Source organism: Strongylocentrotus purpuratus, unplaced genomic scaffold (genome assembly GCF_000002235.5).
Source record: "Strongylocentrotus purpuratus isolate Spur 01 unplaced genomic scaffold, Spur_5.0 spur5_scaffold_14, whole genome shotgun sequence".
Taxonomy (NCBI): domain Eukaryota; kingdom Metazoa; phylum Echinodermata; class Echinoidea; order Camarodonta; family Strongylocentrotidae; genus Strongylocentrotus; species Strongylocentrotus purpuratus.
The window spans coordinates 15,514,995-15,537,049 of NW_022145599.1; the positions used below are offsets into that span (position 1 = coordinate 15,514,995).

A 22,055-nucleotide genomic window follows, 5' to 3' on the forward strand; every position below is an offset into this window, starting at 1 on the left:
TAAAAATATGTGTTAATAATACCCCTCTGGTTCTCACCACCCACTTTGGTATCGACCCCCCCCCCCCCCTGTCCCTTTTTCTACCAACTTTCAAAAGCATACACATACACAAATGTTAGTAGATGGGGGCATTTGATCACCCTTTATCGGAGAGCCCAGGGTTTGCCATTGTGGCTGGCCCCTTGCTGATAATAAGGTCAGCTGTGCAGCTCCTCTCTTTTTCGTAAACCTAAATTTTATAGGCATAAATTGATATCGGCTGGAGAACTCAAGTTTTTGAGGAAGATTACTACCTCCAGTCTCAGTCAAATTTGAAGTCGTGGTGAAGTATAAAATATGAAGATATAGGGGTCACAGCATCCTTCCTCTGGAGCCAAGTGATATGAGATAGGAAAATTGTCACCCTGCTGGGCCAGTTGTCTTAGCCAAGGGTTGTAGGTGAGGTAAGGTATAAACTAGCTAGTAGTCCTGTGGAGTGAAGTATACTACTACGAATTCAAAAGAGTACAATGAACCTAAGGAACTATTAAACGGGGCATGTGTTGCTCTGCGGGTCGGGATGACATAATTCCTTCCTACTTGACGTGAATTTACATTAGACTTTGTAATCTCAAGTGATAAATGGCATGATCTTATTTCCAAACATTTTATTAGAAAGAGGGTCTATACCCACTCACACAAATTGATATTGAAATAAAAGATGAAAGCCCCCCAACTTTTAGATATTGTACTGAATGTACACCTGTACTTTGTACATATAAATACATTTTGGGGGAAAGTTAGGGGTTTTTTTTTTTTTGGGGGGGGGGACTTACGGGTATTTTGTCTACTCTATCAACAATGAGTTTATTTTTATTTTTGTATTTGCTCCCACATATGCTTGGCTGTTGACAAATAAAGTGCCTTATGTAGGTCACTGTGTGACCTTAGTTGAGTGAAGGTCACTGCAGGGCTAGAGGCTTGGACAATCAGGGACATGTTGGATAACCTTTGACCCAGACGAAGCCTACAGTAAGACAACTTACAAGAGTGATATTCTTTATCACCTTTCTGAACTTTTTAAGGTGACAGATAGTAAGCCTATACAGCAAACAAACTTCCCCCCTAAAGTTGAAGGTAATACAAAGTTTTGGGAAATTTTGAAAATTGGGTGGATAGTGATTCTTTACAATTTTGATATATTTGGATGCCCCTGTGGATGTATTAAAAGCACTAGAAAATTTAGCCCCTAAAACACTTTTGATGAATTTCAAATAGCGCCTACGGCCGTACAAAGGTAGCTGCGACCATGAAAATCTCAGAATCGAGGGAGCTTATCAACATAAAGAGTTTATCATTTACAATTTTATAACTTTAGACTCGATTTCAACCGCGATAACGATCACTGAATATTGTAGGATCGCATAGCTTCCAATATGTTCATTTGAACCAAATTCATGACCCCATACCAAAACTTTGTATTACCTTTAAGCATTTTGAGTAGTTTTTATTCTACTGTACGCAAAGTAGACAGAGTAGAAGGAAGACCATGATGACTTTGATGTGAATTATAAATGAGATACTGACTTATTCAAACTGTTCATTCCTCATTGACATTGACCACAAATCTCAGTTCATTTTCATCACATTTGCCTACTGCGCTTTCAAAAAGTATAGGAATGCTTTACCAGCTTCTTATATATGTTTGTGGAAGTGCAGTTGTCGAACTTGAAGTGTGAAAAACCCTCCCATTGTTAAATATCGTATTGGCACAACCTTTATTTGGGGCCTGCCAAGCAGGCTCGTTTTCATGTGCCAACCATAAGCAAACTTTGAGGATAAAAGCCTGAAACCTCACCCCACCAATTCCTTTATTGCGTATTTATTTTCAAACAAAGCTACTTATACGAAGGATAACACTTAGAAAAACCAAGTCAACCCTGCAACCCAAACAGTTGAATGTTTATCCCCCGATGTGGCTACAAAGAAAAGGAATATCACATCTTCAATGAACATGTCTCCCAACACCTAGTCAGGCCTGAAAGCATATGTTGTGGGGAATAATTCAATTTTAGACCCGACTGACCCCGCAGCACGGGGACTTGGTTTTGATAATGACTGCCATGCGTGCGATATTGGCTTCACGCTCAGGTGAAGCCCATCCTATAACCTACCTCCACTTTAGATGTATCATCAAGATTTACATGCGTAGACCAGACCTGTATGAGTTGGAAAATATGAATCGTGGTTTTAATCTCTGGCAGGGCGACCTTCCACTTAGCCCTGAAATTAGTTTCTTATTTGAGAGACACCAAGGTGGGTTGTTGTTGAAGCAAAAGGGACCAAATTGGCAATCATGTCTTCGTCCTTTGGAAGAATACCGATGCTTACAGTAGGATGGTGATGATTTCTGTCATTTTTTAGATTTAAATTGGATATTGATTGCCATAGAGCAAGGGGCATGTCGATAATTACTACCAGTGCTGGGCACTTTAGGGCAGCACAGCTATTTGATTGCTTGACAGCTAGTTGACATGTGTATAAGATAAAAGTTCTGATTCTTATCTTTTAAAAGCGAAGTCCAAGATCAGATTGTTTTATTTGGTTTAAATGAGTTTGACATGGACAGAACAATCTTTGTTTTTATATGAAATATGTCAAGAGGCTGATTGGGGGGGGGGGGGCTTGGGCTGGTGTTATGTAGGGTTGCTCCATTCCATACTTTTAGGCTTCATTGTCAAAGTGGGTAGACGATGCACTTCCATTCAAATCGCATATTTATAATACTTTTCCAAATATATGAATGCTAATTAATGCTGCTTTTATGATACCTACCTTTTAACCCCAGGAAAGATTAATTTTGTTTCGTTGAAATACAAAATAAGTCAATGAATTGTGAATTGGCAAATCAATAAAGATCATAATTCATATACTGTCTGTATCAAGATATTATCAATTAGAAACATGAACCAAATCATATAACACAATTGTATCCCAAAGTTTCATATGCCATGGAGACTCCAGATGGCAACATCCATAATACTAAAAGTAGTCCCAATTATGATTCTGTCTGTCCGTCCGTGTGTACTTCTGCCTATTACCATCCTACCGGGCCTACACGTTTCAATGTTTGCCTGTATACCCATGGGTGGGCCAGCCTTTATGGTACTTTGTATAGACCTGAACTTGAGAGGGGATCTGCTTTCAGCTTGGTATGTTGCATGACTGAAAACAAATCATCTTCCCTCTGTCTTCGCCATCAACCCATCGCAGGCCAGGCAAGGGAGCCTGCCTGCGAGACTGACCTGGACGGAATTTTGATGCAAAAATAATTCTCTGTTTATGCAGCGATATTGCTGCTGTATGCATCTTCGCCAAAAGAAGAAATGTTTGTCCTGTTGATATTATCTCATGTATTACCCCATTGTCATATACATCTTTGTGACTTGATTTGATTTTGTTCCCTCCTTTTTTCCTGATATTTTTTGCCTCATGTCTCCTCTCAAATGAATTACCTTTTTGGTTTGCTTTTTCAATTATCCATTGATTTAAGTTTTTGCATTTCTCTCTCAGATTTCGAGTTCATTTTTCATCTCTCCATTCTTACAAATCTAAATTCTTTATTATTTTCAGTTTCTTTTTGTTTCTTTCTTTGTGTTAAAAACTTTAATTAATTTCTTTTCACTCAGTTGTTCTTTCTTCTTACCGGTAGTTATGTTAATCCATTATATCTGTCCATATTCCACCCTTGGCTGCTATTGGTTCTGTGTACAGAACTCTAACAATGAAGATATCACTCATGTTCCTTGTCATTTGAGTGTATATTGAATTAGAAAGTATACTTGATGGGTATTATTTTCCATATTTCAATCTAGTGAAATGAGATCATGTTGAAAAGAATGGTTCACTATATCATTCCCTTCTCATGCTCACTTTCGAATACAGCACTCGAATGGAGATGGGATAGTATACCAGTCTCTGTTTCGTTCTGTCATCTGTTCCAAATCTCCACTTTGATACCCTATCTGCCGAGATACCTTATATTGTGTTATCTCGCTAATGCATATCACATGATATGATTAAAACCACCCTTTTTCATTCAGAAATGGGTTCTCTCCCCATATATGGGTTTACCCGACTCTACCATCCTTTCCAAGGCATCCTCCATCCTTGCCTCTGCGTCCTCCGTGATTATAGAGGGAGGCATTGATAGACCTGTCCTCATCAGCTCGAGATTGCAAAAATATCTTGCTATTTGAACTATCCCGATCGCAACTTATCCAGTTAATTTGCATCTTCATCAGCCTGAAGTTGCAATTAGCGGGATATGTGGTCGAGATAATCATCCCAAGATATCTTGGGCTAGTTTGCAAAGTATCCCGCTATTTGTCCAGTACCTCTTCACCAGCCCGAAGGCTGGCCCTATGCGCAAATGCTGAGCAAAATTTCTCAAGCTTATTTCTCAATTACCGGTAAGCTTGAGTTTCAAGTTTTGAGGTCAAGTCTCGAGCTGATGAAGATGCTATTTGTAACTTCAGGATTATTTCTCAAATCAGAAATAGAAGGCTATTTGGGAATCTCAAGCTGATGGAGACGGGCCTCATGTGTCTCCCTCGTCTCCCTCCTTGTACCATGTTGCTCGACAACCGTCCCCTAACGGGACACCGGGGATGATGATCTGTGTCATCGTCTTAGCCCCCGTGCCATTCTATAATGCCATTCTAGTATTACGGGAGCAATTTCACTCGTACATTTGTCTGAGTATGAAGCTTCGTTCCCATTGTCAAAGCTCCTAACTAAGTGGGATGTTAAAGATAAAGTTGAGTTCTGGTCTTGAAAGAAACTCTCCTAAAGCAACTAAGAAAGGTTTATTATTTACCACATATGAATTGGTGTTAATTCAGTTTGAGGTTTTAGAATCATCAATGTGATAGAAAATTGATTCAATCATGCTGAAAGTCACAATTAAGTACTGCATAGAGAAATTTCTTAAAATGCTACTACACATTGTATGCAGTTTGAAAGTTTGGTCCAAACATTACTATTTCTATTCATATGAAAAAATACAAGGATATTATTAGCAGAGCAATCATTTTCAGGGAATATGTCTTCTTTGATATTCTACAAAACAACCCGACATGAAGGAGAATGAGAAAGCTGACAACTTATATTTTCTCCTTTACCAGAACTCTCAAAGTTCACTTCAAGAGTATTCATGTAGCTCCTATTCTGAAATATATTGAGGGATATGGTTTCCCGCTGACATTAATATTTGAGTTGGATACGTTTCAACTAATTCATGTATAAAGTCCACAATTCTTCAATTCATGTTCCTTTGTAAAAGTATTAATGCAGCTTCAGTACACAAATTCAAAAGCCTTGGAAAAAAAATTATTCAACTATAAACCTTCACAAAAGAATGATATATCTTTTGAAAAATGCTGTGGTGAAAAGGAGTAAGAAGAACTAATGATGATCTCGGGGAGTATGAAATGAACAATGTAAAGAACCTATATTCTATATATTTGGAAATGTGATAGGTCAGATCTAATGAATCATTAAAAGTGAGAATATTACTTTATTATATTATGAAAGAAACACACAGGGATCGAGTATCAGGTCATTACAAGTGACGGATAATTATAGTAGGACTAGTAACTATGAGTGTGACCTACATGTAGGTAAAGAATATTTTTTAAAGAAGTCAAAGCAGAAATGGGAGAATATACTAGAAAAGAAAGAAGGAGAATTGAATGATGAAGAGGAGGAAGCTAGAGGGTGACAGAAAAGATTATATCAAGATTATATTATATAATTATAGTAGGACTATGAGTGTGACCTAGGTAAAGAATTTTTTTTTAAAGAAGTCAAAGCAGAAATGGAAGAATATGCTGGAAAAGAAAGAAGGAGAATAAAAAGAAGGAGGAGGAGCAGGGTGACGGAATTAGAAAAGAGGTTGGCTATGGGAAAGAGCCTCTCGTAAAGTATTCCATGGCTTAATGACATTTGAAAGATAGTATGTATGCACGCTTATTGTGGAGCCATCATTGGTAATGGCCTCTTGTAATGCAATCGTGATATGAAATGGGGCAGGACCGCAGGAGAATACCAAACAGGAAAAATATTTCAGAATTCAAATGATAGATACAATCCTTTTTAATACCACTCATCCAAGTGGAAAAATTGAATTTTGATTAAAGTTTAGGTGTACTCTGTAATTATGTATGTTGCAAAATTGAATTTTACTTCTCTCTGTAATAAAACAAAAGGAACAAATTCAGCATGTGAAAGATTATAATTCTCTGCAAAACTCTTCCTCGATTTTGTAGTACAGGTATTGTTCATATATCTAGTTATTTTACTCTCTTGAAACATGCAAAAAGATGGTAAATCGGCTCTGAATACAATGTTACTCGCCTTACTCGGTAGCAATGAATTTTGTAGCTCAAAGGCTTATCTGCTTGACTTACGTTACATGAGCTTATCTGATTGTGGATAGCAAAGAGAATCACAGCCTCTTTGTATTTAGCAATTTGATGCTTGTTGGTGCATATGATACTATGAAGACATTATCTGAGGTAAAAGCATTTGTTGAGCAAAAGAGAATCGATCAGACTCTTATTTTGCACTTAGGAAAAAGTCTATCATGCCTTTAGCTTAGTGAGTTTTGTTATCTGTTTTACTATGTCAACTTGTAAAAGACATCTAACTTATAATGACATTATAGTCAAAGATAATATCAGTTTATTTTCTGAAGCAAAACTCATTTGATATCGTTTGATGCAGACTGTAAGCAGACTGATGTTATCAAACAATGCTTAAAGAGAAGGTTGAGTTCTGGGAAGAGGTGAAAATAATTTGAGAGCGTTACTCATTCTTATAATGCAAGTGTGGAAGAACATCAGAAAAGACATGTTCCCTGAAAAGCATGGCTCTTCAAATGCCTTCATATTCTAAATATGCATGTAACATCGTAAAAATCGGGGGGCCGGCTTTTTACGCCATGTGTTCGTGTAGTCCCATATACATCTTTCTGTGTACAGTGTTTTTAACTTTACCAAGACTTGGCCAAATTTCTTATCATTTTGATGATTCCAGAACCTTGCAATACACACAAATTCTTATATGCTAGATGATCAACCTTTTCTGGTCGGTTCCACACCGTTTCTTTCACAATGAAATCGCATGACCAGAACTCAACTTCTTCTTTAATTGTACGTGATCCCGTTAATTGATACATGAATTGAGCTTATATCCCCAATGAACGTGATTGCAGGATTGAAAATTCACCCTAGGTTCTGTATTTTCATCATCGTGGTACAAGAAAGACATATTTTAGAAGTAATGTTGAAGTATTGGAATTCATAAAGCACTACAGATCACTTGAGAATACCAAACCTTCTTTATGTAGCAAATTGTCCCATGTATGAACGGAATACATATACCTCTGCCCAAAGTCAAACTCACCTGATATATTATAGGAAATGATGAATTACATTATTAATTACTTTATCTTGAATAGCAAGAAAAATAAAGCCTGTTCTTCCTGCAGTTTTAATAACATTTCATGATGCAGTATCAACATTGTATTGATGAGGCAGTTTGTCTCCCTGCATGTGTTTCTCCTTTGATGTCTCTTTGGATTTTACTCTCTCCATCCCTGTCTCTTTTTTTCTCACTCTGTCTCTCTTTGTGTTGTCACTCCGTTTCTCTTTTATCTCTGTGATATTCTTTTGATATTTGTCCCCTTTTCTTTGTCTTTGTTTTGATCTCTCTACCCCACCCCCCTCTATATATTTTCCTCTCTCTCTCTCTCTCTCTCTCTCTCTCTCTCCCTCTAAATATATATCCCCTATTCCCCCCCTCTCTCTCTCTCTCTCTCTCTCTCTCTCTCTCTCTATATATATATATATAACCCTATCTCTCCCCCCCCCCTCTCTCTTTCCCTCTCTTTCAGTTTTGCATATCTCCCTGCATTTGCTTTTATTTTCTCTCCTTTTCTCCTTCTCCCCTTACCCCTTTCTCCCTCCTTGGTCTCCCTCCCTTCTTCTTTCCTCCCTTTTTTGTATCTATTCTTCTCTCCCTTTCCCTTCCCCTTCTTCTTCGTCTACCTTTCCATTCTCTCTCTCTCTCTCTCTCTCTCTCTCTCTCTCTCTCTCTCCCCTCCCCCTTTCTTCCTCTCCACCTCTCTGAGATGAACTTCAAAAGTATTTGAGGACACATGAGCACCAAGTGATTAATCATGTTAAATTGGGCATTGACAGATTTACAGATCGGCTTTCTTCTAGGCATCTTACTATTTCCCCCTCTCTCTCGCCTTGTCTAGGGCCGGGGTGCAGTTTGGTGTACGTCACGATTGCTCTATCCCTTCCCTTCATACATCCCCTTCCCCTCATATGATCAACAATGTTGTTTTGGATGCCGCAATGACGACAAATATCCATATCTCCAGCGACCAATAATAGTTTTAGCTCTGGGGCGTGCTTGTCATGCAACATCAGGCCTTGTTTCCAAGCTGATGGAGGATTTTTTCCCCCTCTCATGTCAGAGACTCTAGTCTACACTTTGATTAGAAGCTTGCATTTTTAATTCTTTATCTTACAAAAAGAAATTAAAAAATATGTACCAACAATTTGTTGTACTCATGGAACTCATGAAAACTATAGAATTTGTGATTATGATTCAGAAACTAATAAGAGCTGTAGAAAGTATATGTATTTATTAATAGTAGTAGTGATATTTAAAAAAAAGAACATAGTAATAGATTGATTTGTAGAACTCATCTTAAAGTCATTATAGATTTGAGCAGTGTTGATGAGTATGTTCTCATTAAGATCTCTGTCTTTGAACAAAAACGATCTTTACTATTCGTTCCTAACATACTGCTTTTTTTCTCTCTCCCCCCCCCCCCTTCCCTATCTTTAATCTTCAGTTGCCCCAACAATTACTAGTCCATTGGAGAGGATAATCCAGGAGGCTGCAGGCAGCTCCATCACTCTCCCTTGCATGGCCACAGGAGTACCCGCCCCTCAGATCAAGTGGTATCGTAATGCTGCTGACATCACAACCATGGGTAACAGCCGCTTCAGAGTAAGTCTGTTTATGCAAATCATTTATATTATGGTTTCGTTTAATCGAACAAGACATATGGAAACATTGTAGATAGTATATTGGTTCCTTGGACACTCAACTGTCAATTGAAAAGTTGACAGCTTGAATTCTTTGATAGTGCAATTGTCCCTAAGACAAGGTATGTTTTACAGTTGTCTCTCTCAGCCCAAATATGGGAAATTGATGCTTGATAGGATCCCTGCTTTGAAATATGACACACAAAATAATAAAGGTTTTACCAGACAAAAAAGATTGGATGGAACATGATATGTTTACTTCTATATGTGTGTTTAGCAAGACATAATTTTTGGCCAGTATAAAGATAGAACATTAGCTTAAAACCATGAGAGTGGTATTTTTTCTTTGTGATGTATGCTTTAAATATCACATTTTCCTGCTCGAATTTATATATTAAACAAAATAAATAGATGTGGTAGCTTTCCTTCCATTAGACTTGAATTGGGGATGTCAAGTTGTCCACTTTAAAAGGATTTCATGTTGTTGCATCGGGCTCATGAGGAATTAATTGGCACGTTTCCCTTATTTTGTGATGAAAACTACTCTTCTGTTTGTGTCTGGCCCTGAATCATGTGTCATGCAAAATTTAATGTTGTTTTCAGATGGAGGATGACGGTAGCTTGAAACTGAGCAACATTGAGAAGGCCGACAGCGGTATGTTCCAGTGCCAGGCCATCAATGATGTGGGAGAACAGATAGTGGACACTTGGCTACAAGTGCAAGGTAAGAACTTTGATTTTCCATCCTTGCCCGGGAGAGTGCTGACATGTGTCAAATATGGCTTATTAATTTTCCATAGTAGAGATAGTAATGATGATGGTGATAATGATGATAGAGAAATGTGGAGGAAGAGCAGGAAGTGAGGATCATTATGATGATGGTCAGGCACCCGTTTCACAAAGCCTTTTTTCACTGACAAATGACAAAAATCAGTGACAAATCTTTTGATAACCAATCAGAAGCAAGGATTTCAGTAACTTATACCAAAAACTGTCATTTGTCACTGATGACAAGTTTTGTGAAACACCACCCCCCCCCCCCCCCCCCAGAAGAAGGAGGAGGATGGTGAGAAAAGAAGGAGGAACAGAAGGGGGAGGAGTGAGAGGGAAGGAAGAGGAGGAGGGAGAGGGAAGGAAGGAGGAGTATGGTTTTGATGATGAAAATGATGATGATATTGTTAAGCATAGTGACAATGGTTGAAATGTGGTTTATATTATGATATTAGTGCTGTAACATCACGGATATCTCCAATTCCGTTTAACCGCCTGTCAAAACCGGACGGTTTTCGGTTAAACGATTTATTTAAAAAAAAAAAAAAAAAAAAAAAAAAACTTTTTTTTTTTTTTTTTTTTTGTTGTTGTCCGTGTGAAAAAGCTGGAAGGTAATTTAACTGAAGGCGCCGATTTGTGCTTGTGAACTAGTCACAAATAATAGTAACAATGTCGTTTTAGAATAATGTGTAAGATCATTAAAGTAAATTTAAAAATAGTAGAGGACCTAGGATAGAACCTTGTGGTACACCATGTGTTAAACTTGGATGAATATATATTGAGATCTATTACAAACATTACTTTCAAACCAAGATGACAGACAAATTGGAGTGTTGTTCTAGTTTCCAAGTGGTAAGTCATCACACCGATTACTGACCTGGGAGACATTGCCAGGCATAGTGCCAGGTGGAGGGGCATAAATTGAAACTTAAAAAAAAAAAAAATAATAAAAAAAAAAAAAAAAAAAAAAAAAAAAAATTATAAAAAAAATAAATAAATAAATAAATAAAAAACGGGTAAACGAAACCGTCCAATTGCAAACGGAATCCGCCATGGGCGGTCGGATACCGGACGGTTAAACGTTTGACTACAGCACTATATGATATCATCTCTAATTTTTGCCTTTTCAGAAATTGCTCCTGAGATCACCCTGGCTCCCAATGACACCACCATCTTGGAAGGAGAGACGACCTACCTAGAGTGTGCAGCAGAGGGCGCTCCACATCCCACAATACATTGGGAGAAAGGTATGCATATAGATAGGAGAAGATCACAACATGCATGCATTCGTAGGGCTACTGTATTAAGGGGGGATCATATTAGATATAAGAGATATTACAATTAGTTATCGGTCATTTCTAGACATTCTAATATAAGAGAAAATAATGTCAAATGGGGCATACCATATGGGGACACATTGTCATATGTACCAGAGAAAAAGAACTTTACAGAAACCATCATACAAAAAGTATACATTTGTACACAGTTCAATGCACGTGTATTGATGGAAGGGATGTTTATGGAGACGTTATGCTCCCAATTATGACAGATCTTGATAAAAGGGAAGCGATGGATAGTAACTGTGCTATAAAAACCAATTGAATAACTTTCAGATAAAATATCTGGTTCTTTCCATTCCAAATAGTTGTCTGTTTTGAGTTGAGGAGTGATTGTTACTCTGTCCTGATTTTTGTCTTACTTTTTCTCATTCCTACTAATATAAACTATTATAAATCCAATGTCATACCTTCGATTTAAATATTATTACATACACGTATATAAATTGTTCTGCAGTTCACCCTTGCAGTATAGTATTCTTTGTCAACCAAAGCTTCCCAGTACTTTGATCATAATATGGTACCTGCACTGAGAGATAGTATTACATGTGTGAGTACTTTTATAGACAACGAGTTCTTTTTTAGATAACGGTTGACAAGTATGCCCAAAATGATAGCTTAAAGGGTAAATATTGTCCAAAACAGGATATATTTTGATGCTATATTCTATACTTTAGATTGATAGTCAGTGAATGATGGGATTTTAAATGGATTTTATTCTTCCCGAGAAATATTGCAAAAGAATGGCTACAATTACAGTACTATTATATCAAGTATCATGTACAAATGTAGGTGAAATATGTGCAAAATATGGTGGAAAATATTAAAAAGGGCTTTGTTTTTAGAAACTTTAACACAAATGAAAACAAGAGCATAAACAGAAGCAAAAACAAAAACAAAACAATGATGTGTATGTTCATGTACATGTTCTAGAAATTCAATGTGAGGAAATCTCTCTCTTTTTTGTACATGAGCAAATCCAAACAGATATTCAATGGACCAAAACGTGTTTCTTTACTATGAGCTATCATGAATGATTTGCATCTTAAACTTTTACAACAATGCCAACACTTCATGGCCAACATTGTACATCATACAGTACAGTCTGCATATCTAATTTAACGGACTATCTTGAGTGTGTATTAAGCTAATGTACCTTTAAAGCATTACAGTTATGTATCACCATGCCACGTGTTGTGATGCATGGTTTGGACGAAAGATGATACGCTCTTTGCCTATAAACATTGACCTATTAGCACTTTAACTACTCTTGTTACTAAAACAAGGTAATGAGGCTGAATCAGCTGACAGCTACATGTTTGTCATTGAAAGTGGGAACAATATAGATATTTTTTTTCATGGATTTATTCTTAATCAGCAATCAACATTTATCCAATCATACGTGTACAAGGAGGAAACTTTTGTTTAAATGATCGCTGCAAGAAAAAAATGCTTGATGCCCTACTTTTACACACAAACAAGATGTACAATTTTATGGGAATTTAGGAAATTTGTATTACTTTTCACAACAATTCCTAATAAAGCACCTATGTACATTTATATGTACCTTCAATATTTTGAGGATAGTACAGCCATTATACTATATTTATTCATGAAGGAGTTGATCTTCAAAATAATGTAACTTTTAAGATGTAAATCAGTAATAATCAGTCAAATATAATAGGAACAAAGGATATAGAAAACCACAAATATTGTAATGTCCTTGATTCTGCGTTACTTTTTTTTTTTTTTTTTGAAGAAACAAAAACCTTCATGTACATTGACATATACAATGCACAATAACAAACAAACATGTAGTGGTTTTATATACAGTTGTAGGTATATTTAGGAGTTGCATGTGCATAGAATAAGATACGATATTGTCCTTGAAAACCATGTTTTACAACGCTTTTTAGAAGATGTACATGTACCAGCATGAAGAAGGAAAACAAATTGTTCAGTGACTCCAGTTCCCTCTGACCAAACATTCTTCTTCCTTCCTGCTTTAGATATTCATGTAGAGAGATTGATTCAAATTAGTATTTAGAAAAAAAAGTTCAGTCAATACCAAAAGGGAGATGTGGCATATGGAATTCATTTACAATTGCTGTTCCTATACCTGTAACACAACTTTTATAAAGCAGCAAATCCTACACAATGTCACATTCATACAATTATAAATCATATCAAAGATTGAAGTTTACTTGATAATAATTTTTCTGTGATAGCCCTACTAGCACTTGGACATGCCCAAATATCAAGGAAAAATCTTGCCAACAACATCAACAGGAGATAAGGAGGCCAAAAATGTTAATATATTCATGAAGAAATTTAACATATTTTAAACAGAGGAGCCTGTTTAGCAAACAAAAACTATTCAACAAAAATAAAAAGATAAGAGTATACACTACAGAGATGCAATGAAGTTATGAAGCAAATGGAGGAAATACAAAAATCTGGTCTGCCACAAGGCTCTTTTCAGTTAAAATTACATACAAAAGAAAATGAAGTGAGATTTATTTGAAAGCTTAATAATAATACATACTTATAAAGTGCACTTATCTAATAAATTACTCAAGGCACTATACAAAACAAAATACACAAATCTCTCTCCAGAATTTTAACAGATAATGTATTCATTATTATATGACTAGCCTTCAAAATGTTATTTTGTTTGTTCTTGTTTGAATTCTGTAGATGGTCAACTAGTCCTGAGCGCAAGCTTCCGTCTCAATGACCGCTATGTCCTCCAGACCTTCGGAAACCTCCTCCTGCAGCAGGCGGTCATGGAGGATTCCGGCGAGTACACCTGCATCGCCACCAACACCTTGAATACAGCCAACGCTTCCGCCTCCCTCATTGTCTACCGTAAGTGCCCCTCCCCCCTTGTTTATTTAGCGTTGAAACATTTCAGAATTCTGCAAACAATTTATACTAGTTACATGTATCACTACCCTCCACAAATGATAATAATAATAATAGTAGGTTCTTGTGTAGCGCTCATGTCTGTCAGACTTGACACTCCTAGCGCTCTTGATTATTACCCTAGCTTTAGCACGGCTGCCATTACGGCGCTCGAGCATTTCAAGGAATTAATTCCTGCCAGGTACCCATTTACCTCACCTGGGTTGAGTGTGGCAAATGTAGATCAGCTAGGCTAAAGCTGGGACAATAATTAATGCGCCTCGGAATAGAATTTCTAGATAGATGGTGCTATAGAAATGCCTATGATTATTATTAATTAACCTGAAAACTTTTTAGTTCATTTATTTATGCGCTCCTTTTTTTCTTATCAACAGAAAGAACCTTAATCTCCCAGAAGCCGACCAACGTCCAGACCATCCTGGGCGAGACCACCACCCTGAACTGCGTGGTCCAGCACGACTCTAGGGTCACTCCGACGGTCACCTGGATGCAGGACGGTGGCGTGATTATACCCGACGGAAGGTTCATCATTCAGGAGTCCGGCTCCCTGGTCATTCTCTCGACCGATGCAAATGACATGGGGCTGTACGTCTGCAAGGTTACGTCCATCGCTGGGGATGACCTCGGTAGCGCCAACCTGACAGTCCTACGTGAGTATGATGATGTGAAGATTCAATTTTTAATGCCAGTTTAAAACTTTGTATCCTTGAATGTCTATAATGTTTATGTTGCTTGTATATTTATGTCACTCGCCAGTGGAGGACAAATTTTTGTATTTTTTAAATCAGATGATAAATTATCTTGAATCTTGAATTTCGATCTTGATGATGGGTAGAGAAGAAGTTGAAGGACTTGACGAGGAAATGGGAGATGAAAAGAGACGCAGCAAAGTGAAGATGGATTGAAAGATTAAAGGATAATTGCTTGTAGATGGAGATGTACTAGAACAGTATGATGGAAAATGTAAGAAAAGACAAATAAAAAAGAAAAGAAATGAAAGAATGAATGTAAATTAGAATATTAGACCAGTTTGCAGAAAATTGAAAGAAATAAGATAGGAAATGAAATAAAGAGATAAGATCCAAAGACATTTGATAGTAATGGAAAGAAAATTGAAGACAAATCCTTCTTTTTTTAAAAGAGGACATATACAAGATAGGAAGATTAATATTCCTCCAACTTTGAGGTCAATAATTATGTGAAGAAGAAGGAAATTTCATGATAATGGAAGGAAGGAATGGAGAAGTCTGTACACATTAAATCTTACACTTGCTTTGGATCTGTAATTTTGTTTGACAGAGGTACCATATCAGCCCCAGGGAGTGACCGCAACCAAGAGCCAAGACCAGGACAGGACCATCATCGTTTCTTGGTTACCCGTCTTTGATGGTAACTCAGCCCTCATCAGGTACATCTTGGAACAGAAGGAGGATGGTAAGTACCTCTTTGTGATGATGGTGTTGGTGGTGGGGGTGGTGGGGGTGGTGGTGGTGGTGGTGATGGTGATGGTGATGGTGATGGTGATGATGATGATGATGGTGATGATGATGATGATGATGATGAAGATGGTGATGATGATGATGATGATGATGATGATGATGATGATGATGATAATGATGATAGTGGTGATGATGATGCTGATGTTTATGTTGGTAATTATATTGGTCACCATCTTTAAATATCTTTAAATCAGAACTGAAAGCACATCTTTTCAATTAACTGTAACTCTAAGCATATCAGGAGCTCTTGTAGCACAGTAGAATATATACTTAATGTTTGATACTTTCTGCGCTCTATAAATGTATTATTATTATTATAAATATCAATATATTTCTTCTGTCTGTTTGTCAATCTGTCATTCTCTCTGTCTTTGTCTCCCCCTCCCCCTCCTCCTCCTCCCTCCTCTCCTCCTCTCCACCCTCATCCCTCTATCTGAATCTAATCATTCTCACCCATTGATTCATCTCTCTAGATTCCGCTTTTACCGAGGTGGAGGCAACCATCAACCCTTTGCTGACACAGTTCCTTGTGACCGGTGTCAGACCATCAAGAAGATACCAGTACAGACTCAGGGCACAGAATGCCATCGGGATGAGTGAAAAGAGCGAAGCTAGCAATGTAGTTCATCTTCCAGAGGAACGTAAGTCTCCCAAAACACTGATAAAATGCTTATCAATTACTCTATCATAACATCTCTTTCTCTTTTTTCAAGTATCTAATCTATGATGTTATTATCATTTTTTCTCCTAAAATCTCTTCAAAAGAACACTATTTTGGGGGTATTACAGTGCAGAATACTCATGAAAAGTTTAGGAAATCATCTTTTCTGAACAAAAAAATGTTGGGAACATCTGTTGTATTATCCTTGATATCCTGAAAGGTTCACAATGAATGACGTAAGACTTTAAATTTGATATTTTCAAAGACACATGAATTAAGAGATACAACGTTATTCAAAACCAAGTATGAACTGATGAAGATGCCTTTTATGTATCATTGAACACTTTTACTGAGTTTAGAGTAAGGTACATGTACACCTGTTTGATGCTTACAGGACATAATTCCATTGTACTCTCCTGCTTATCTTCTCCTCTCCTTCCATCTGACAGCACCTGATCTACCTCCCCAGTCTCTGAGGGCCAGTGCTACATCCACTTCCAGTATCATGGTGGAGTTTGGGGTAAGATAGAAAGTTATCTATGAAATGAATACCAATCATGAAAGTTATTGTTGATTTATTGCTTCTGTAATAATGCATTCGAGGAGATGTGATGGTTCAGTGGTAAAGCAATGGTCTTGTAACCGACAGATCTCGGGTTAGAAACCAGGTCGATGCGATATTGCCCTTTGGTAAGGCCTTGATCCTCATTACCAAGTCTCTTTGAGGGGACTTTTAGCTGTCGGTTTCCGAGCAGTTAGGTAAAATAGCAGTCAGGTAAAACAAATCATTAAAATATTAGAATGCCACAACAGTTGAATATGAAGATTATGAAATAAGAAGAAGAAAAATATCTTGGGTCTTTAGAAAAGAGTATGAATTTGTTAAGTGTTGTGAAAAAGCTCAACTAGAAAGTTTTTCTTCCTTTCATGATATAGGTATACATTTTGCCACAATGGCAAAACAAAATCAAGGCATGATGTGGTCAAGTTATACCCAAAGGAAGCTTAAGAGTAAAAAATTAGAAATTTTTTGATGTGATCTAATTACTTCTTGAAACAGTAAATTTTGATAGCTCTCCAACATACTGATAATTGGATTAACCTCCTTCCTTGTACAGTATATCATATTCTTGAGATTTACATGAACTCTACTTTGAAAATACCTACAATAAGTTGCCCTCTTCTATCCCCCCCCCCCCCCTCCCTCCCCAGGAGCCTCCCTATGACAGTTGGAACGGTCCCCTCCTAGGCTACATCGTTCAGTGGCGTATGGACGGCTACAACACCGCTTTCCAGTTTACCAACATCACCAACTACCGTCAGACGTCATACGAGATCACCGGCCTCATCACGTGGAAGATCTACGAGATCCAGGTCGCTGCCTACAACGGCGCTGGAGTGGGAGCGTTCACGAATACCATCGATGTCAGGACTAATGAAGGAGGTTGGTGAAACACTCTTTGTTCTGTGCATTTAGAAGTTTTCCTTTCAATGAGGCAGTTCGTAAAATACTATCTGCGCATGAGCAGACAGAGGCCGTTTGTTCCCAAATTGTTAAACCCATCGAGACAAATACCAGTATTCATTTATGCACTGACAGTACATTTATCTGATACACATGTGGAAGTATGTTGTTTTGTAATATTGTCTTGTGTGTTCTAAGTCTTCGTAGGCAAAATTTGAAATATTTATATATTTTTTTCTTTCTGGGGGATCCACAAACTACAAGCACTGCTTTTAGTGGATCCCCCCCCCCCCCCCCATTTCCTCAGAAATTAAGAATTTATTTTAAATTAAGAATTTATTGTAATAATTTTATTATGTGCAAAGTTTACTTGTATAGTTTCCTGAAAAAATGAATTATGTATGAATAAAAATGTAATATCTTTGTTTACCTTTCTGTTGGAAATGAAATAAATATGAATATGAACATGAATAAAAAGTATTCCTTTCAAGAGGCAAACTAGAGGTATTCATGAAGCACCTCTATCACTTCGGCAGTGATTATTCTAAAATGCACAAGTGGGACGTATCCATCGTGTAAAGATCTGTGGATTTTGAGGGGTCATGCGTACCGAAGCTATTTACAAACTGGCTTATTGTTGTTTACTTGAAATACTTCAAAAACAATATGTCCGTTGTTAACCACCGATTTGTTGAAATTTCTGTTGGTATTTTTTTGTGTTTGTGTGTGTTTGGCAATCCAAGCTTTTTTAGTCCAACATTTCACTGACCACATCTAAGACTTAGGTTTTTCATATCATCACATGAATTCAAAAGCCCTAACTTCAAAACAACAAAAAACAACAACAGAAGGCAAAATATGAGGGAAATAACTGATTTTATGTGAACCTACATGTATGTTCAGAAATTACAATGGTTGGTAATGTATGCGACACCCAATGACCAAAATACCTTGAACTTGTCAATGTACATTCTGAATCTAGAGATTCATACATTAGCTCTCCATTGATATTTATTACTTGAACATGCCACTAACTATGATAACAATAAGGAACTCTCTGCATCAACACCTTTACCATTAATAACTTGTGTATTTCTAACAAGAATGCATAGATTACATTTAAAAACGCTCTTCATATTTATTACTACTATTTATATCTTTGTATCCAGTTCCAACTGCACCCCCACAGGAGGTCGATATAGTAGTGACCAGCTCGACATCCTTCATGTATATATTCAGCTCACCGCCCGTCCAGTTTATCAACGGCATCAACCAGGGTTACAAGGTCAGAAGAATACGTAAAATACATGTACTGTGTGTAAAATATGTAGTAATGGTACATATTCAGTAGACTGTGTAGTTCCATGTGTTAATATTGATTTTATACTGTGTGTGTGAGTTTTCAATCTTGTTTTAGCAAACCATAAGCAGATCAAATGATAAAAAATTCAGAACTTTCAGGTGGAAGATTAAAAACTGACACATTCTGTATGATTTTCAACTGCCCCCTGGCCTATCACTCCAAGGGTACCTACCACCCACTTTTTATTTTTTGGATACATGGCCCCCACAGAAAAATTCCTGTGACATCTACCCCCACCCCACCAAGCCCCTAGTAGGAGGAGAGTACTATCAAGGGGATACTTATCTTTGGGGGAGGGTTGTAGAACCATATTGCCCCTGGGGTAGATGTCTGGACACACCTTTAATGCTGTATATTTTGAATTTTTGCACATTAAATTTTCCACTCATTGACTGTTCCCATTTTAAATCCTCTCTCAGCTGCTCGCCTGGGAGCCTGGGATGGAGAGCAACCCCATCACCGTGCTGGTCCCTCCGAACGTTGCCCAGAGTCGCTTCATCGGTAACATCACGACCCTGAAGAAGTTCACCGAGTACCAGGCTTCTGTCCTGTGCTACACCAACCCCGGAGATGGTGTCCCGAGCACACCTGAGACCTTGATGACACATGAAGATGGTGAGGCTTCATTCTTAACTTCTAAATATTTCATTCTCTGTTAAGATTTAATCTGTTTGTGTATACTAGTATAACTACAGTCGAACCTGCTTTAGTAACCACCTGTAGAGAAAAACCACCTGTCTACAAAGACCACGTTTTTTGTTTCCCTTGAAAATGGTTTCTCATTGAAACATGTACTAAAGGAACCTGTACATAAAGATCACTTTTCTTGTCTCCCTTGGATGGGAGGTTTCACTGTACTTTGGATATCCATTTAATGAAAATCACTGAAATTGATATGTGAACTACCCAAGTTACATTTTGTCATGCAAGAGAGAGAGAGAGGGGGGGGGGGCATCATAATCCCATACATTGCAGTCTCTTTTGGATGAGTTGTTGTTTTTGTTGGTGTTGCTGTTGTTGTTCTATCAATAATGATACCGATGATAATTAGTGTATTTTTGATGAATTATAGGGAGGGATATACATGTGTGTGGATGAGATCAAAATTGCTCTAACCATATGACATTGACAATTTTATGCATTTACTCTGGGCTTATAAAGTTTCATAGGCATATCTTTGAACAGCTGTGGACCATATTCAAAATTTGTGAAATCCTAGTTTCACAAACTCTGAAAAAATAAAACATGGCTCTTTGTATGTTTTCTCTGTAGTTCCTGGCCCTGTGAGCAATCTTGGTCTAAACAATGTATATGATACATCCGTGCAAGTATCGTGGGAGCAACCACAGGAGGTCAATGGAGCACTCAGCGGTAAGAATGGTGGATCATTTATTTCAAAGATTGCTCAGATATCTTATCAACATTTTTATTGTACTAAATCCAGTGGAAACACAAAAATGACTCCAGGAGGGATGGATTGTTGATTAAACATGAGAGTGTTCTTGAATATTTGTTAACCTTTTGTAAATTTTAACAATCGTCTTGATTACTCAATGTGGTTACAGATTTTGTATTAATATTTGTAACTGATTACAAATGGTTCTTGTATTGCAAATATTTTCTTTTCTTCATGTATATAAAACACACCGACAGCCTAACACACAAGCGAGAACCTGAAGAAGGCCTCACAAGCCGACAGCTCGTAATAAAATTGTAAAGTACAGCTACGTCTCACGCTCCTAGACCATTTTCCTCACGCCTATGTATATATATATATATATATATATATATATATATTTGTTTTCATTAATTTTTTGGTCTAGTTTTGTTCTGTTGTTATTTTTCATAGTATTTACTTTTAGAGATTTAACATGTCTTGCTCTGATTTATCAATGGAAGTATCATGGTGTGTGCAGGGTTCTGTTTCATAAAATTTGTTATCAATAACAACTTTCACAGATCTATGACAAATCTGCTTACAAACAAACAAAAACAAGGATTTCAGTAGTTTGACACAGCTGAGATTAATAGTGTGTCTACCACAATTTTGCTTGCTCGTTGTTATTTGACTGTAAGACACAAAACAATGTTGATTATCAACAACTTATACCCGTGGAAAATGTAGAAGAATTTCCCCAGAAAGAGAAACGGTCAAGTAATGTAGTTACATGCACCAAGAATGCTTAGTATGATTGGATAATTATGACAAAGTTGCAAACTAGCACTTCATCTATTTATACTTATTGAATCCAGGTTACAGTATAAGCTGGCAGGAGCACAACCGGACCTCCAATATCTACAACGCCAACCGAAAACCCAATGAAACAAGTTACACCATTACAGCGCTTACGCCACTGACCAGCTATCTGATCCAGGTCTGGGCTAAGACCAGTGTAGGTCCAGGACCCACCACAGACATCCTCGTTAGTTCTGGAGTTCCACCAGGTGAGCTCTTCATATCTTATCTTATACCTTATTTAAAGATAAAGTTGAGTTCTGGTCATGCGATTGCATTGTGAAAGAAATGGTGTGGAATCGACCAGAAAAGGTTGATCATCTAGCATGTAAGAATTTGTGTGTATTGCAAGGTTCTGGAATCATCAAAATAATAAGAAATTTGGCCAAGTCTTGGTAAAGTTGCAAACACTGTACACAGAAAGATGTATATGGGACTACACGAACACATGGGGTTAAAATCCTACCCGGATTTTTAAGATGTTACATGACATATTTAGAATATGAAGGCATTTGAAGAGCCATGCTTTTCAGGGAACATGTCTTATATGATGTTCTTCCACACTTGCATAATAAGAATGATAACGCTCCCAAATTATTTTTCACCTCTTCCCAGAACTCAACCTTCTCTTTAACAATTAAGAAGGTCTTACATAAATTGTGAGAAATGTGTTTGCCTTTAATACCTGGGG

At 37.3% G+C, this 22,055-nt stretch overlaps 1 protein-coding gene across 1 annotated transcript in view; it reads left to right on the plus strand.

Moving 5' to 3' along the window:
- The window catches only part of LOC576125 (protein sidekick-2), a 75,766-nt gene that overhangs the window by 25,949 nt on the left and 27,762 nt on the right, over positions 1–22,055 (plus strand). Inside the window, exons 6-18 of the mRNA XM_030984292.1 lie at positions 8,912–9,069; positions 9,711–9,831; positions 11,009–11,125; positions 13,913–14,083; positions 14,515–14,790; positions 15,440–15,574; positions 16,113–16,280; positions 16,750–16,820; positions 17,513–17,744; positions 18,935–19,050; positions 19,548–19,743; positions 20,401–20,499; positions 21,382–21,573. Coding sequence (XP_030840152.1) covers positions 8,912–9,069; positions 9,711–9,831; positions 11,009–11,125; positions 13,913–14,083; positions 14,515–14,790; positions 15,440–15,574; positions 16,113–16,280; positions 16,750–16,820; positions 17,513–17,744; positions 18,935–19,050; positions 19,548–19,743; positions 20,401–20,499; positions 21,382–21,573 — 2,052 coding nt within the window. The remainder of the gene's footprint in view (positions 1–8,911; positions 9,070–9,710; positions 9,832–11,008; positions 11,126–13,912; positions 14,084–14,514; positions 14,791–15,439; positions 15,575–16,112; positions 16,281–16,749; positions 16,821–17,512; positions 17,745–18,934; positions 19,051–19,547; positions 19,744–20,400; positions 20,500–21,381; positions 21,574–22,055) is intronic.